General features: G+C 38.0%; 2 protein-coding genes across 2 annotated transcripts in view; one reads left to right on the top strand and one right to left on the bottom strand.

Moving 5' to 3' along the window:
• Window positions 1-1272: 1272 nt before the first annotated feature.
• On the bottom strand, window positions 1273-11593 carry RIDA (reactive intermediate imine deaminase A homolog). The gene is made up of 6 exons (XM_006191957.3): window positions 11402-11593; window positions 9564-9669; window positions 7805-7859; window positions 6427-6495; window positions 5827-5882; window positions 1273-4729 (listed from the first exon to the last, which is right to left on the bottom strand). The coding sequence occupies exons 1-6, from the start codon at window positions 11464-11466 to the stop codon at window positions 4667-4669; spliced, it is 414 nt and encodes a 137-aa protein (XP_006192019.1). The 5' UTR covers window positions 11467-11593; the 3' UTR covers window positions 1273-4666.
• A 45-nt stretch (window positions 11594-11638) lies between these two features.
• The window catches only part of POP1 (POP1 homolog, ribonuclease P/MRP subunit), a 34299-nt gene continuing 28357 nt past the window's right edge, over window positions 11639-17580 (top strand). The window contains exons 1-2 of the mRNA XM_006191955.3: window positions 11639-11771; window positions 16884-17024. Coding sequence (XP_006192017.2) covers window positions 16886-17024 — 139 coding nt within the window. The 5' untranslated portion in view covers window positions 11639-11771; window positions 16884-16885. The remainder of the gene's footprint in view (window positions 11772-16883; window positions 17025-17580) is intronic.

Raw genomic sequence — 17580 nt, 5'->3', positions numbered from 1 at the left:
TGAGAGCCCAGAAATGGGTGCTGTCTGACTCTAAAGGACGTCAGCTGGCCCAACATGAAACATATACGTTATAAATATATATGTTGACCAAGTTGAATGTGCATTGACTAACACGTATATGTTGACCAAGTTGAATTTATCTAGGAATGAGATTGGTTCTACACTACAAAAAATTCATTACTATAGTTGTATCTTACTATATTAGCAAACTGAACGAGAAGAATCATATGATGATCTCATAGATACAGAAAAAATTCAATGAATTTCAACAACCATTTTAAACTCCAATGTCACCTCAATGACCCTGTTAAACTTGTAATCCCCAGTACTCTCCAGTCCCCTTGCTTTGCTTTTCTCTATAGCTCTTAACAATCTAACATAATTTTTGTGTCTTTTTTAACTTAAAAAAATTGTAGTAAAATATACATAAAATTTACCATTTTAACTGTTTTTAAGTACAATTCAGCAGCATTAAATACATCGCAATGCTGTGCAAATCATCACCATTATTTCCAAAACTGTTTCATCACTTCCAATAGAAGCTGTACCCATTAAGCAGTAACTCCCCATAGCTTGCTACCCCCAACCCTGGTAACCTCTAACCTATTTTCTGACCCTATGAATTTGTCTAATACATAATTTACATGTTTTGTTTGTCTGCTCACCATAAGAGGAAGAATCTTTGGCTGTTTATTTTGGAATTACAACACATAACAATATCTGGGTTTTGACTCATTTGTAGATTCGTAGCTATTTATTGTAGTATATTCACAGCACTCATAACAATATCTGGCTTATTAAGTATTTGTGGAAGGAAGGAAGGATGGAAGGAAGGAGGGCTTTTAGCAAAGCCGGGATAGAAGGAAACTGTCTTGATTTAATAAAAGAAATACATAAAAAGCCCACAGCACGCATCATACTCCATGGTGAAATGTTAAAGACATTTCCTTTAAAAGCAAAAAAACAATGCAAATATGCAAATATGGGTTCATTTTGTTTTACTTCCGAAACTTACAAACATTTTAATGATTCAAACACGTAACAGAAGAAAGAAGAAATGATAAATGCAAAATTCAGGATATAGGTTTCCTCTGAGATGGGAGAGAAGGGGACAGGACTGGGGCATCATGTCTGGTCTTCTACAGCAGTAAGAATGTTCTTTTTCTCACTGTGTGGTGGGAATGGAGGAGGCCAGCATTCTTTGGTATCTGCTTGATATTAGGTGTTTGTTTTTTTTAAACCATAACATTGAATGAAAACAAGTCAGACAAATATATTCCATATTTTATTAACATAAAATTCAAAACCAGGCAAAACTAAACAATCATTTAAATGCGTAACTTCTACGTGGCAAAACTATAAAGAAAAGCAAGAACGATTAACACAAAATTTAGGGTTGTAGTTACCTTCGGGGGAAGCAAGGAGAATGGGACTGAGAAGGGCTTATGCGGGGCTTCAAGAGTATTGGTGATGTTGCCTTCTTAAGCTGGGTTTGGTATGTAGCTGTTCATTTTATTATGCTTTAAACTATGCATATAAATTATATAGCTTCTTTCATAAGTGTGAAGTAGATAATAAACTGGTTTTTTTTTTTTTGATAAAAAGCCAGTTTTGATGGGTAACTTAAATTCAGGTATTGTCCTAGACAAATTTCACCACCTGTCAAACATTTTTCCAAGCACATTTGGAGGGGGGTTGGTGGTGTTTGTCACTTGCTGATTTTCCTAAGTTTTTATATTTTTAGGCAATACCAGTTAACTATGAGCACCATCTTCTAATTGAAAGGGAAGAAATTTTCACTTAACACTCTAACACAGATGGCATTACTACAATCCTTAAAAACAAAAGGTTTAAATTTTCTAGGACATTTTTTTTTCACTCTTTTTTTTGTTGTTGTTGGGGGGAGGTAATTAGGTTTATTTATTATTATTACTTATTTAATGGAGGTACTGGGGATTGAACTCATGACCTCCTGCATGCTAATCATGTGTTCTACCACTGAACTATACCCTACCCCATCTAGGACATTTTAATGACAGAGTACCCAAATACTCCCTCTCCCCACTGCAGTTTCTGTGATTATTAACATGTTTAATTACTGTGGTACATTTGTTACAACTGATGAATACTGACACATTATTATTAACTAAAGTCTGTAGTTTACACTGGGGTTCACTCTGTGTTGTACATTCTATGGTTTTTGATAAATGCATGACACATATCTACCATCACAGTATCATACATAGTAGTTTTGCTGTCCTAACGTCTCTAGTCATCGGCTGATGGACATTTACGCTGCTTCCACGTCTTGGAGTGCATTTGATTATCTTTTCAAATTTGAGTTCCCTCCGGGTATATGCCCAGGAGTGGGATTGCTGGATCAAATGGTAAATCTTATTTTTAGTTTTCTGAGGAATCTCCATACTGTTTTCCATAATGGCTGCACCAAACTACTAATCTTTTTATCATCTCCATAGTTTTGCTTCTTTGGGAATGTCATACAGTTGGGATCATGTAATATGTAATCTTCTCAGACAGCATTTAGTAATGCTTTTAAGGTTCCTCCATGTCTCTCTGTGGCTTGATTGCTCATTTTTATTGCCAAATAATAGAAAGCCTTCTATCATCATCATAGGTATGTGCCAGGCATTATTCTAAGTGCTTTAATACATACTAAGTTCTTTAATCCTTACAACAACCTTATAAAGTAGGTACTAGTCATAGCCTCACTTTACAGATTAAACACAGGAGATATTTTACAGGAGAAACAGAACAGAGCACTTTAAGTAACTTGGCCAAAGTTACAAAGCTCGTAAGTGGTGAAACAGGATTTGAACTCCAGGATTTTGGCTCCACAGTCATGCCCTTAACTACTGTGCTATACTGCTTCTTGTAAAAATGTCTACAATGATTTTCGGTGCCTACTTGTTTTATCAATTCACAGTGCTATACTCCAACTCTGCCTGCTTGAAGAATCCTCATCTTTATCTTTTGTCAATAAATTTAGTTGTAAAAATAGCAGAAACTTTTCCATCTAGCACATTATTCCATATGATTAACAATTATTAAACACTGCTGAGTAGTGATAGCTTTTCTGAGCCTTTACTGTATGCTAGACACTAAGTACTTTCCATAAACATTATCTTATTCAATTCTTATGACATCCCTTTGAGAAGGTGCAATTATTATCTCTCAGGAAACTGAGGCTTAAAGAAGTTGAACAACTAGTTTAAGGTCATAGAGCTAATAATGGTAGATCTGGGCCTAGAACCCCACTGGAATTGAAGTCTGTGCTCTTAAAACTGGTATTCTTAGGAGGGAGGGTATAGCTCACTGGTAGAGCTTGCACTTAGCATGCAGTCCCCAGTACCTCTATTAAATAAATAAATAAACCTAATTACCTCCCTCCCCCCCCCAAAAAAAAACCCCAAACACAAACAAAAAACTGGTGTTCTTAACTGCTTTTAAATTGTCATTTGGTAGACCAAACCTTTCAAATTAGCATCACATTTCTAAAATAACCTGAAACAAATAAGTAATATGGAAGAATGTTAGGTGTGTGTGTGAAAATGTTACGGCAGCACTGGTGTTAATATTTTGCAAACATCAAATTGTTCGGAGGAATGGTTAAATCACCTAAGGTATGCCCACACCGAAGAAGACTCTGCAACAGTTTTTAAAATGAGGTAGCTCTATATGTATTTATATGGAAGGCCTGCAAGACAGAAGAAAGCAATCTGTAGAATAATACATACAGTAAAGTTCCTTTTAAAGGCTCAAAACTCTCAGCAGTGGCCGTCTTTGGGGAGGTAAGCAGAACGAACAGCGAGTGAAGGGGGCTTTCGCTTTATAATCTATATAGTTGTGTATTAAAATTTATTCTGCGACAAGGAGGTACTCACGTAGTAGTTGTCTAAAAATGTTAAAAGACTTCAAAGAACAAACACAAAATAGTTATACACAGCCTTATTACAACACTGTAAAAATGTACAAAGTCAGAATTGTAAGCTTTGAGAAAAAAGTTGGAGTTTAAATTTCATGGTTCCTCCACCCTTAATTAGGTAATGTAATTTAATGTATGAATTAAAATGTTAAAAAAAATAAGTGAACAGACTCACACCAAGGAAAATCTGCATGCTATTTTATTTCCATTAGAAAAGTATCATCTATATAAAATTTTGGCCCAGTTTCTTCTCCTTTTGGCCCAGTTTCTTCTTCATCTCTACCATTCAAACTCAAACACTTGAATTTTATTCAAGCAAAAGCAGAATCATGTATCTGACATGAGAGCTAAATATTTCACATCATTGACTTAATAGGGTTTAATTGAATTAGGTGTGCTCTTTATTTCTCAGGAATTAGCGGCTCATCTTTCCTACATGCTATTTCCCTTTCCTTTTATTTATCTGAGTAACTATGTAATGTGTGTCTCTTTTCCCACATCCAGTGATACGAGTGTTATAAGTGTACTTTATAACATCAGTAACTAGATTCATCATTAATCTTCAATTTGTGTTCAATCCCCCTTATTATATGGTATTTCCATAGTAACTTCAGATATGCCCATCAACCTTACACTTCCCAACATCAATTATAAAAAGTAAGACATTAGCTGAATTAATTAAAAACATTATTAAAATTCCAGATTAAGTAACACTGGGCCCACTTAGAGTGATGCTGTCTGGAGAGGTCCTTGGACAGCTACTGCTTCGATCTCAACATGGCCTCCCTGTCAGGAAAATATCAAAGCGATGTTTAGATCATTTTCACAGATTAAGAGAGGGCCACAAGGCCTATTAAAAGCACGTGCGATTAACAGAAAGACATGTATTTTTAACATTAAGCTTTTCAAAGGACAGGAAGGGGGACGTTCACTACGAATCGAGGAGAGGCCAGGCTAGCACGCTAAACGTGGTCAGCTCTGTTAGCTCACATGACTCTCATAGCTGCTCTATTATCAAGTGGGCTCTCAATTCAGAGGATGACACATGGAAGCTTGGAAAGGTTAATTAACCTGTTCCAGGACGCAAAGCTAAACAAAGAGGTTCAAACGCGTGTCTTGTGACTCCAAGTTCAGAGCTCCTTCAGTCACACTCTATGCCTTAATTTGATGATGCTGATCATTCCAGCTAACAACCAATTAAAGCAACAAAAATACCACTCATAGAGGAGAGATATATATATATTTTTTTTAAGGAGGCACTGGGGATTGAACCCAGGACCTCGTGCATGCTAAGCATGCGCTCTACCACTGAGCTATACCCTCCCCTCATCATAGAAGATAATTTTCTTCAGTGGAAAATTAGAATCGGAAGTCAGTGAGAGCTGCTTCTTTGTAGGTGGGAATGTTGCACTAAGGGCAGAGGAAGAGCTTCTAGTTATATTAGGGCACCAAAATAAGAACAGTGAGATAAATATATGAGCCACTGGTTTTGAGATTATTTTTTCTAATGGAAGGTCTAGATTTTTTATTATACGATAGAAAAGTAGAAATTTTACCGCAGAACTCCAGACCTGGCTCAATGTATAGTCTCTAAGTAACATGAAAACAGTGCAGCTCCCATTTTACTTTTTCTCACAATTTAAGTACTCTGATTCTATTGTGTCCATGTTCATGTGTGGTCTTGCTTTTTAATTTTCTTAACTTTTAGGTCAAATTTTAAAAATTTTCTTAAATTTCTTTGTCTCCCCTCCCCGCCATGCATGTAATATTGGGTGCTTCCTTTTAGACTTTTGAGTTCCTGCCACAGTGCTTAGTTTGTTATATTCAGAAAACAATGTAGAAATTTAAAATTGTGTACATGAGTCATTTTACAGCGTACTTACTTTGGGCAAAGCAGCAACCTGGTAGGCAGCTCTTGCAGGAAAACTACTCTTGAAATCTAAATTTAAAAGAATTTCATTTTAGTTTTCAGATATTATATTGTTACCCAACCCTGCATAATTAAGAATCTAGCAAGTAACCAACGTGAAAAAAAAGCAGCTCACTTTCATATTTGTTTGATAAAATATCTTGCCAGAGGATTCCTATGATAGGTAACACTTTAAAAAATATCTTAACTTTCTGAGAAAAAAATGAAAATACCCATATACTCTGACGTGTTCATCTTGTTTGACATGAAGGGGGTTGTTTTTAAAGTGATACTTACAGAAAGCCTGAGAAGCGTGTACCAAAATTGAGCTTTAGGAAAATGGATTTGTCAGGCTGTAGTATGTTATTCTAGAAAATGCAATAGAAATGCCTTGGATCTTTTTCACGAGGGCACACTGCATGTTTCCAACTAGGCTATTGATTCTTTTAGGACAAGATCTACGACCATTTCTTCAGCATCTCCTCACACTCTTAATTCATAAAGGACACTCATTAAGGGTAATAGATTCATTTCTCTTTAAAATGGAAAACAGTAATAAAGCCAGACTACTTACACTCTTTGTAGATGTCATTGACAGTACTGAAGTCATTTATGTCAGCCAGCATAACTGTTGTTTTCACCACTAGGAGATATATAAATTGCCATTATGTTTATTTAGTCACCTGGTCGGATCCAAAACATACTTAGAGAAACAGTACTGATGAAATAAAATTCACATTTTAAGGCAAGACAAGAAAAATTTAAACGTAAACTTTTTTCTCTGCCCATTTAGTCCTCCTCCCTCCCCTCTAGGGTGCATTGTGCACCTGCAGTGAGCCTTACCCAGACCTCTCCAATGACAGAAATATCTGCCCAGCCACAAGGTTCAATTCTTCTTCTTGTGCCAGCCATGTAACTCTTTAGAAGATAACATTACTTACTTATGACCTTATTAATGTCACTAGTTGTATTACTTGTATTCTGCCTATTTTACAAGATTATTGTTTCCTGCTTTACCAAATGTGTGACTGAGCCTCCAATAAAAATAAGGCTAACTGGATGACTTGAAATGACAGTTTCACAAGAGCAATGATTATAATAATGTAACTCTAGGTATCGGAGGAAGCAACAAGAGAGAACCACTTCCTGGACTGTGGCTTTTGCTACTGTTAACAGAGCCCTAGTCCCTAATAGTACACCGAGTGGCCTATCAATGAAATCCTCACCTGACCTGGGAATGAGCATTCCTAGTGCTGTGGGACCAACTGATCCTGAAATGCCTCCCAAACCCAAACCTTGGTTGGAATTAAGGTCAAAAGGGAGGGAATTGTAAAATAAAGAATGCTGCCCACCATCCAGTCCTACAAGAATCGTCCTTGGCCACCGCAGTCGCTGACCTACAATAATATATCCTGAAAGGAACTGAGGGAGATCAGGATAAGGCACTTTGTGCTCTGGGACAACTGGCACAACTGGCTCTCAGATATTTTCAGGAGAAAATTTAAGGAACCTAGTTTTTGGAATCTTCCCATACTTAGAAAAGCACTAAAACCATTAAGAAATCTGTTCCTTGTGAATAGCAGTAACCTTCTACTAAGGTGTGTGCCCTTTGACTGAATGTACCCCTTCACCAAAATCATATTATTTTCTGGCCTCTCCCCTTACCTCTTCAGAACAGTTCTCAGAGCTTTCTGAAAGATTGTCTCCCAAGTTATAATCCTCAGGTTGGCTCAAATAAAATTTTCCAATTTTTTCTTAGATTGACTACTGATTAATTTTTCATCAATAGTATGTATATGGGTTGGTGACTGATTCTTGATTAAAATGGGATTGAAATTAAACCAATTTTAAACAACAAATATTTGGCATGACATATTACTGAATGCCATGTATTCTTCAAAAAGATCAAAGAAATATCAAACAGAAATGTGAAATAATATCAAGTTGCTCACCATTCGTGAAGTCACAGCCTGCAGCTTTCAGAATTTCACCTATGTTTGTAAGAGCCTGTGAACCAAGGCAAAAAAGGCTTAAGGCACTGATGTTACATTAAAGCTTTAATTGAATTCAACTAACCATGTTTCCCTAATACATCCTTAAATAGCCTATGCTGCAGAAAAAATTTCCTTTTCTAGGAAATTATACTCTTGGGAGGCCACCTCTCTACAAGTGAATTGCTTCTTGGCTTTCTTTAATGGAAATACAGTGAGAATTTGTCTACTTTTGTGAGGAAAAAAACTGAAGTCTCTTCCTCAGTGCTGGGTGTGTGAAATTCTCAGCCAATGTCCACTAAGCTAAAACAGAAATAATTACTGGGGCTTCTAATTCTGTATCAGTATGAGAATAAGTATGAGCTAGTCAGCATTAAAACATGTTTTTTTTAAAGCAATATTCGATTTTTATTTATTTTATTCTGGGGTGGGGAGGAAATTAGGTTTATTTATTTATTAATTTTTTTGGTGGAGGGACTGGGGATTGAACGCAGGACCTCGTGCATGCTAAACATGTGCTCTACCACTGAGCTATACCCTCCCTCCCTAAAGCAATATTCGATTTTTAAAGAGTTCTTCCTTTTTATCAAAAAACAATATTAGCAAATTGTGTATATGTTTGACACTATGGCCTTTGGAAAAACATTGGTTTTTCACCCTGTCCTTAATTTATTATTTTTTCAGCTCATTCTTCCACTTGACTGGTCACATTATTTGATTTTTATAAAAAAGTAATTAATCTCCTAAATAAGTAATACATGGATATGGCAAAAAAGAAAAAACAACCTCAAAAGCTATAAAAAAAAGCACATACAATGAAAAGATGTCTCCTTCCCTACCCACCCTATCAGTTTCCTTTATCAGAGGTAAGCATTGTTTCTAGTTTCTTGTATAACCTTCCAGAGACACTCAGTGCTTATACCAATGTAAATGATTATATCCTTAGACAGACACACACTCAGAGGTGGTAGCTTATTGTGCATGCTGTTCTGCATCTTGGTTTTATTTTATCATGTAACAACTTATCTTGGAGATCTCAATATATTAACTTAATTGAATGGATCTAGCATGATTTACTTAACTACTTCCTTATGGATGGATATTTGGGTTGTTTTTTATCTTTGAATATTACAAATGACTCAGTGAAAATATTAAATTATAATTTAATTCTATTTATTGGATTAGAATTCTATCCCCCATTCTGATCTTAAAAGACATACTGCATGGAACCTTTGCTATATCTCTCTTTCTAACAAATGTTGACTTTTACTTCTGTGGTAGTGGATTTTTTTTTGCAAGTCATTGGCCCTGATAAGAAAATTTCCCAATCCATTTGGAAGTAGCAAGATGTTATCTGATCAGTAATTCAGGGTTTCCCCCTCCCATTTTATTGAAATATAACTGACATATAACATTGTATTAGTTTTAGTTGTTTAACATGATTTAATATATGTATATATTATAAAATGATTTATCACAATAAGCTTAGTTAATATCCAATAATTCAAGTTTAAAGTCACCTTTATCTTTTTTTTTTTTGGTTGTTAAATGATTCATAACATTTTCAATTTTCTACTGACAAAAAACTGTCCTAAGTCAATCAGTAACTTAAAAAGCACTTATCTGATAATCTCTATAAAACAAATCAGTCAAGGGGATTCCTAATACTCCTCAATATTAAAAAGAGAGAAGGGAACTTCAAATATGAAAAATCACTCACCTGTTTAGCTTCTTCTGCCACTCCTCCTGGCACAAGCTGTCCACTTGCAGGGTCCATGCCTAGCTGTCCTGAAATGTAAATGGTCCTGTCGACTAACACAGCCTGACTGCAATGAACAAGAAATACAGTGAATATATAAAATATAAATATAAAATTCAATGCTAAAAGACTTCTTTCCTAGGACAAAAAAAGCACAAAATGTAAAATAAAAATGTTGATAATTGGACCTCGTTAAAATGAAAAACTTTTGCTTGTTGAAAGACATCTTTAAGAAAATGAAAACACTAATCACAGACTGGGAGAAAATATTTGCAAAACGTGTACCTAACAAAGGACTTACATCTACAATACATAAAGAACTCTTATAACTCATTAGTTTAAAGACAAACAACCCAGTACAATTTGGGCAGGAGGTTTAAACAGATACTTCACAAAAGAAGACATAGAAAGAGCCAAGGAGTAATGTAAACCAAAACCACACTAAGATACCATTACATACAATAAGGCATCACTGATAATAACAAGCACTGAAGAAGATATGGAGCAACTGGAACCCTCATACATTGTTGGTGGGAATGCCTGGCAGTACAGACACTTTGGAAAACAGCTTGGCAATTTCTTATAAACATATACGTAACATACAACCCAGCAATTTCTCTCCTAGGCAACTACCGAAAAGAAATGAAAACACATGTCCAAAGACTTCATGAATGTTCAGAACAGCATTATTCATGATAGCCAACAAGAAAAACAAATAAAAAAACACCCACTAATAGATCCAACTAAAGGCTACATATTATTTGATTCTACTTATATGAAATTCTAGGGAAAAACAAAACAAAACCCAGAAAGTAGATTAGTAGCTGCCTCAGGTAGGAGTGGGAACTGACCACAAAAGAGTATGAGGGAATTTTTTTTGGTGGGGAAGGGTAGGTTGACGGAAATACTCAAAACCTTGTTTGTAGCAGCTGATGCATGAATATACATTTACTAAAACTTAGAATGGGTCAGTTTTATATGTAACTTGTACCTCAGCAAAGCTGTAAAACAAACAAAAGTAATGCCAAGAGTGCTCTTAAGAAAATGTGTAATTATTATCAGACAAGTTTAATCACTGCTGCTGCAGGGTCAATTAAGGCTCCAACTCCAACTGTGAGGGTACTCTTCATTTCTGCAAAGTGCTTTTGGAACTTTTCTTGCAGCGAGGATACTAAATTTCAGAATTAGGATAAAATCACAGGAAAGCGAATAGACTACACTGAGACTTGAAAGAGAGACAAACAAATCAACTTTAAAGGCAAATTTATTCGTTTCTGGATAAAGAAAGCCCCTCCATTGTTTCTTTTTTTTAATTGTGATATATATAAAACAAAATTTACCATTTTAAGGTATACAATTCAGTAGCATTAAGTATCCCCGTTTCAAAAATGTTGATACAGAAATCTTAATAATCAATTTAAATTTAGAAGTAAAACTTGTTTTACCATTACGTGTTTATTGAGAAACAGGATATCCTCATTTCTAATCTTCTAGTTTCCCATATTTTGCTTTCGAACATGCTCCAAACTTTCCTTTTACTTCATGACGTCCCTGATTTTCCCGACCATATCTCTTTTCTTTATCATTTTAAATATAAAATTGATAACTTTATAACTCGCAGCAGGTCTCCGGATGTGTTGCCCCACTTCCTAGGTTCACCTTCCCTGTTCGGCTTGTTGGGCGGGGTTGCGGGCAAGTAACCCTGAGGCCCGCCCCAGCTCTGACCCCAGCCCCTCCAAGCCCTGAATCCTGGACTCCACACTCCTGGAGTCAGTCCCGACTCCCACATGCCTCAGTACCTGTAGGGACCAAGGGCCGCTGGGGCCTTGGCGGTGCTGATTACCTTCCTGATCAAGGACGACATGGCTAATCCTGTTCTCTCGCTGCCCCTGGGTACAGCTAACCAGTACACTAGCCCCACTGGCGTATCACGAGACTAACCACCGGGGCTGAGAGTCCCCACTTTAAAGCATCGCCCGGGGTGGTTTCGCTAAGCATTCTGGGAATTGTAGTCTCTGCGAGACTCTGGGCCACGTGGAGGCAGCGGTCGCATGGGCGCATGCGCCGTCCAGCTCGCTCGCCGCGCACGTCGCGTCTGTAAGGACTGTCGCAGAGCCTTGTCATTCTGACCTGGGGAGCTCTGGCTTCCTCCCACAGAGTGTCTGGCAGGTAGGTCGTGTTGGGGCTGGCGTTCGCCAGGATCCGCGAGAATGAGGGGAGTGTGTGGGGAGGTCCCCTCAACCAGCGCTGGAGCACTGGCCAGTCTCCCCTCTGATTTTCTTCCTCACACCGGGGTGACCTGGTCTTCTTTCCTTGCTGTCTGGGCAGGGGCCCCCTCTTCCTGCCCCTCCTCCTCCTGTTACGGAAGAGCTAGGTTCACCTCTTGGTGGGTGTTGAGCCAAAAAACAAAACAAAACAAAAAACCAACCAAGCCAAAAAACCGGGAGAGGGAAGGATTTATTACTTGATGCAAGTCAGGTGAACACCAGCGGTCTTTCCCAAAGCAGTGTCTCCCTGAACAGCAAAATTGGGGAAACTTTAAGCTAAGGGTACATACATAGTCAAGAAGGGGCTTGAACAGAGGAGAATTCGGCATAGAATTGGGGCGAAGGTCAACAGAGTCTAGGCGTTAGTTGATTGAAGGCATGAGGGTCAGAAAATGTCAACATCATCTTCCCTTAGGTTCCATTTGATCCTGTGATTCAGCGCCCAAGGGGGGTTCAAATTCCACAAAACTGCACAAGAAAGTGCTTCAGGCTAGTCTTTACCATGGAAATGGAACTGGGAGTTTACAGATGATTTTTGCTCTTGCTACTTCTCTAACCTGATAATAGCTGTTCGTTCTTTTGTTTCTTTAAGATTATTATTACTGAGACCTGTTCAAAGGCAAGCATTGGGGCCAGGCTTAGATCATAAACTGGCTTAGGCCAAAAATGGCTTCTGTTGTGTTAAGAAAGCCATGCCTGGTTCTCTTCTTCTGGAGACTACACCCCCCCCCCCTAACTGCACGCCTTAACTACTTACACTTCAGCCCCTGCGCTCATGACCCCTGCCTCTGTCATTTCTCTGTGTTGCCCCACTGGGCAGAGGCTGTCCCTCGGTATGGGCTCACACCCCTCTCCTGCCACCCGAAAGGAATAAGATGGGTCATTCAGGGGACAGCACGTAGATCTGGGCGTCATTCACTTCCCTGCCCCACCCATGCTCCTTTCTCTGGAGAGCACGTAGAGCTTTACAAGGTGTCTATGTGTTCCCTTTCAATCTCAGCAGAAGCCTAGTGACTGGGGTCTGATTTCAAATAGATTATTGATCTTGGTCCAGCAAGTGACCCCAGAGCTGGTCTCTTGGCAGATATTCAGTCATGCTGTATCAGAAGCAGTGGTACTTGGCTAAATACTTTTTAACTGTTAATATATGCATTATGAGAGGCACGTTTCACACTTTTATGCGTTCACATGTACGTTCAGCAAGTGTATGTATATACTGAGCCTCTGCTTTGTGCAAGGAACTTTGTTAGTTGCTGGAGATGTAACAGAAAGAATCCCTGTCCTCTGCTTCTGAAATGTAATATCAGAAAATCCTCTTTATTCCCCCTCATTTTGTTCCACATACTGCTGAGGTTTTGGCTTTCCTACTTCCAGCACAGGAACCGGCAGAGCTTTCTCATTGGTTTAGAGTTTTGGCCTCCCCTTGCCTACTCAGTTTTATCCTCTTCTGCTCTCTCTTCCCTCTCTAATCTACTTGTCCAGAGTCCTCCTGAGTTCACAAAGTAGATTCCTGAGTACTCTTTCTTCCCTATCCAAGTTCCAACTAATGAAATCCTGTTTTCTCATTGCTTTTTCCTGCAGATTCACACTTTTTCTTTCCTGTATCCAGTTTCCTATTGCACTGTACTGCAAAATTTAATCTTTTATTATATGGGGTCTATCTCTCTAATTGTTTTTTTTTTTTGTTTTAAAAATAGTGAATACAGGGGGGAGGGTATAGCTCAACTGGTAGAGTGCATGCTTAGCATGCATTAGGTTCTGGGTTCAATCCCCAGTACCTTCTCTAAGAATAAATAAGGAAACCTAATTACCTACCCCCACCAAAAAAACCCCCAAAAAACAAGTGAATAGAGCCAGACTGCCTGGTTTGAATCCCAGCACAATCACAAACTTAATGTTACCTACCTTCATTTTATATCTTCATTATAAAATGAAGATAGTGCTAGTATTTCCCTCACAAAGTTGTGAGAATTAAATGAGTAAGGCATGTGGAATAGTACCCGGCACATATAGTTCTCAGTAAATGTTGGCTGCCTAAGATGACTAATTCTTTAAGGGAAGAGGCCACACCCCTATACTACTTCGGCATACACACAGCCCAAAAGTTTTATGCACATAGTAGGTGCCCAAAAGATTGTTAAATTTGATTAAACTGGATAACTAGGAGATATTTTTTATTTACAAAACAGTTCACCATATGATTTTTTAAATAAGGAGTTCTCTTTGAGCATTACAAATAATTGAACTGGAGTAAAATATTTCTTGTGAAACAAGGTACCTGTATTCTTAAGGCAGTTATATTAAGTCTGAGTCACCAGTTTTTTGGATCTGAAGAAATTAGAAATCACTTGTTTAATCCCAGATTTTGAAACCAGTCTACCAAGGCATGTGTCTGATCAACCAGGGGATAATGTGCTACATGAGAAAACATGACGTGTCCAATTTATTTGAAGATTTGGGAGAAATGACTTTCATGAAGCCTGACACATATTTAGTTCTTACTAAAGTTTTGATTGAATGAATATGAAAACAAACACAAACAATATTAGGAATAAATGTAAAATTCACTTGAATGTTAAGGTAAGAGACAAGATTCCTTCTGGAAGCTATTTTAAGCTAAATCCTCAGACTTCATAAGGATGTATTCTATATTCATTCTCTTCTACTGTTAGAACTATTAGAGGACTATTGCTAGTTCAATCGCTAAATTTTTAGTCTGGAATCTAAGCTCAGAGATGTGACTTGTGAAGGTTACCCTAATCCTGGACTCCCAGCCTGGCCCTGGCCCTGAGCAGAGCCAGGGTTCCCAGGTAGTGCTCTGTCTTGCTGGGCAAGTTCTGATTCAAGCAGGTAATAGTAGACTAAGTTGCAAGATAATTCTGAATAGTTCTTAATGCAGACTGATCTGAGTCATGTCCTTCACCAGCCAACCATTTCTGTAGAACTCCATTTACTTCCTACCTATTTTTTAGTTTGAAAAATGTTTTTGGCTATAGATGTAGTTGTCTTTCATTTAGGTCAAAGAAGAATGGAGTGAGAAAGTGGAAAGACATAGTTCGTTTATTATTGAAGAATAATAGCTCATAAGAAAATCCTAGTTAGTTAGTTAGTTCATTTATTATTAAAGAATAGTTAGTTCATTTATTATTTAAGAATAATAGCTACCATAAAAACCAAGCCCTTAGTTTATGCAAAGCCCCATGCTGTGTGTTACGGACATTACCTTATTTAATTCTCACAGCAGCCTTGTGATTATCCCCATGTACAGAAGGAGGAGACTGAAGCTCAAAGAGGGAAAGTAATTCTCCTAAGATTATGTGACTAAAAACTGCTAAGGAAGGTATTTGAATCTAGATTTAACTCCAAAGTGAAGGCTCTTAAACACTATGCCACGTAGATAACTCTTAATTTTGTGTGACATCTTACATTGGAAAGAGGTAAGTGAATGCATGGTAGTTAATTCAGTGGTACTCACTGGAAGTGATGCACATCTTGATGTGGCAGTTTGAAAGTTTTGCATGTGCTTTTGGTTGGCATACTGATTAGGGTAATGCTGCTGCCATCCCGCAGCATGCAGAAAAGTCCCACAGTTGTCCAGCCCTGCTTTGCATAAAGGCATTTGGCTGCATAGATTCAATATACACACAACTTTCTAGGAATACAGTAAATCAAGGCAAGATTCTACTTAAAAAAAAATTTGTACTTTACCAAGGAGTGTTTACCAATTTGGAAAGTTAGGAAGTGTTAGGAAATTCGGAAATGTCACCAGTGGCATTGCTACTTTCTCTTTGAGGTACTAGTACAACACACCTCTATTGCTTTGCCTTTGTAGCTGTTTCATTCATGGTACTTCTGTGTATAGGTACGAATAAAGACTAATATTAATACTAGTATTAATATTTAAATTCTTAGGGAATAGCTTGGTTCTGCTACTCTGAGCTTCCCAACCTCCTAGTGTCCCCCTTCCTTCAGGGCCCTTCCCTGCGTCAGACCTCCCTATAGACAGCAGGGAAAGCATTCATGACTGTTGTAGGGGGTAGGAAGGGGGCTTCCAGCACCCTTCTCCAGCTCTACAGATTGTGCCAATGCCTCTGTTGGTGCCTGTGTCAATGATTGTCCTCCGGGTTAAAAATATCTATTTTATGATGTCATCAAGTACAGTTACAGTGAAATATTTACACACAGGAAATACATATTATTTTATTAAAATTACTTTTAGTCCTCCTTTACATTACAATTAGGGCACATATTGTAGGACATGTTTTGATAAAAGTTATGGGTCTAGCAGATTATGTTAATGAGTTTCATTTAAAATAGAAAACTGGTGCTTCAAATTATTCAGTAAAAGAAAGGAGGTGTTGAGCTTGAGAGCTGAGAACTACTGAGTAAAGCCATCAGGCTCCACCAGGTTTTTGTCCTTTGTCCTTACTTCAAATAGAAATCCTTTTGCTGTTATAAATTAAAGGTACAGCTGGCCTCAGCTCAGTAGTAGAAATGAAAACATCAGTAATTTATGTTCAATTTTTGGTGAAGTTATCCTGTCGGAGTAGTGTGGCCCGTATCTCATGGATTCATGTGGCTCTTGTTTCACCTAAGAATTTTGATAAAATGTTTTAGCTAGTTTGTTTATTTGTTTATTTATTTTTTTGCCACAGCATAGGGATCTTTTCACACCTCATTTTTCATTCTTCCAACAGACTTTATGCAGTGTCTGCAATGGTATATGCCTCAATTATTTGGCAGTGCAAAATAGAACTTTTTTTTTTCTGTTGAATCAGGTTTTTGGTGTTGAGACCATTCCTGGCTCCCTTGGAGATCCCTCTGGTTAGAAACCCCTGCTGTAGATCAGTATCAGGGTGATGTTTCGATATCATCAATCCACCTGTGATAAATGGAGATTTATTATATTGAAGAGGCAAATTTTGAGTCACATGAACGTTTATTCACTAAATTTATTTTTACTTTTGAATGGAAGTTTCTTCTCCCTGTACTAAATTTATTACTTTCTTTCCAGAAATGTCTAATGCAAAAGAAAGGAAACATGCTAAGAAAATGAGAAACCAGCCCACCAATGTGACTTTATCCTCTGGCTTTGTGGCTGATAGAGATGTAAAGCACCGTAATGGAGGTGGAAAACCCTTCCAAGCTCAGAAAGGTAAGGTACACGTGATACTGCCTACACGCACTGCCACCTGGGTTGAATTGCTGCTGTCCGCTCGTTTTGATAGTTATCTCAATAGTAAATGAGCTGATTAAAAACAGATACAGTTGACCCTCATTATTTGCACATTTTGTGTTTGCAAATTCACCCAGTTGCTAAGTTTGCACCCCCAAAACTAATCCTCATGGCACTTTGGAGGTCATTCATGAACATGCAGAGTGAGAAAGAAGTTTAAATTGTCTCACAGGGACATTCCCAGCGTGTGTTCCCAGTTGCCTTCTTGTTTCAGTCTCGTGGAGGTGACCAGAGGACAGAGACTGGCGGGGCAGGGCCGTGTGGTACAGGGAGCTCCCCGCTCTGACCCGGCTTTGAGTTCCAAGTGTGGGCCCGCCTCGGGCAGGTCACGTAAGCTTATGAACTGTGTTTTTCTCTTTATAAAAGAAAGGACATAGAATAGACTAGGATGAGTTGTTTTTATGAGTTAAGATCACCATCGTATATACATGCATGCATAGATACGTGCGTGTTTTCTCTAGGAGCAGCGGTTCAC

This window comes from Camelus ferus, chromosome 25 (assembly GCF_009834535.1).
Source record: "Camelus ferus isolate YT-003-E chromosome 25, BCGSAC_Cfer_1.0, whole genome shotgun sequence".
NCBI lineage: Eukaryota > Metazoa > Chordata > Mammalia > Artiodactyla > Camelidae > Camelus > Camelus ferus.
This window is presented reverse-complemented; position numbering and strand designations above follow the sequence as displayed.

What these genes read in the sequence shown, in the direction of transcription:
- RIDA (XM_006191957.3), bottom strand. Translation starts at nt 11,466, where the DNA reads ATGTCGTCCTTGATCAGGAAGGTAATCAGCACCGCCAAGGCCCCAGCG. An exon ending in GCGGCCCTTGGTCCCTACAG is followed by an intron (nt 9,670 to 11,401) that starts GTACTGAGGCAT and finishes TGTTCATTGCAG; the next exon opens with TCAGGCTGTGTTAGTCGACA. An exon ending in AGGCTGTGACTTCACGAATG is followed by an intron (nt 6,496 to 7,804) that starts GTGAGCAACTTG and finishes TATATCTCCTAG; the next exon opens with TGGTGAAAACAACAGTTATG.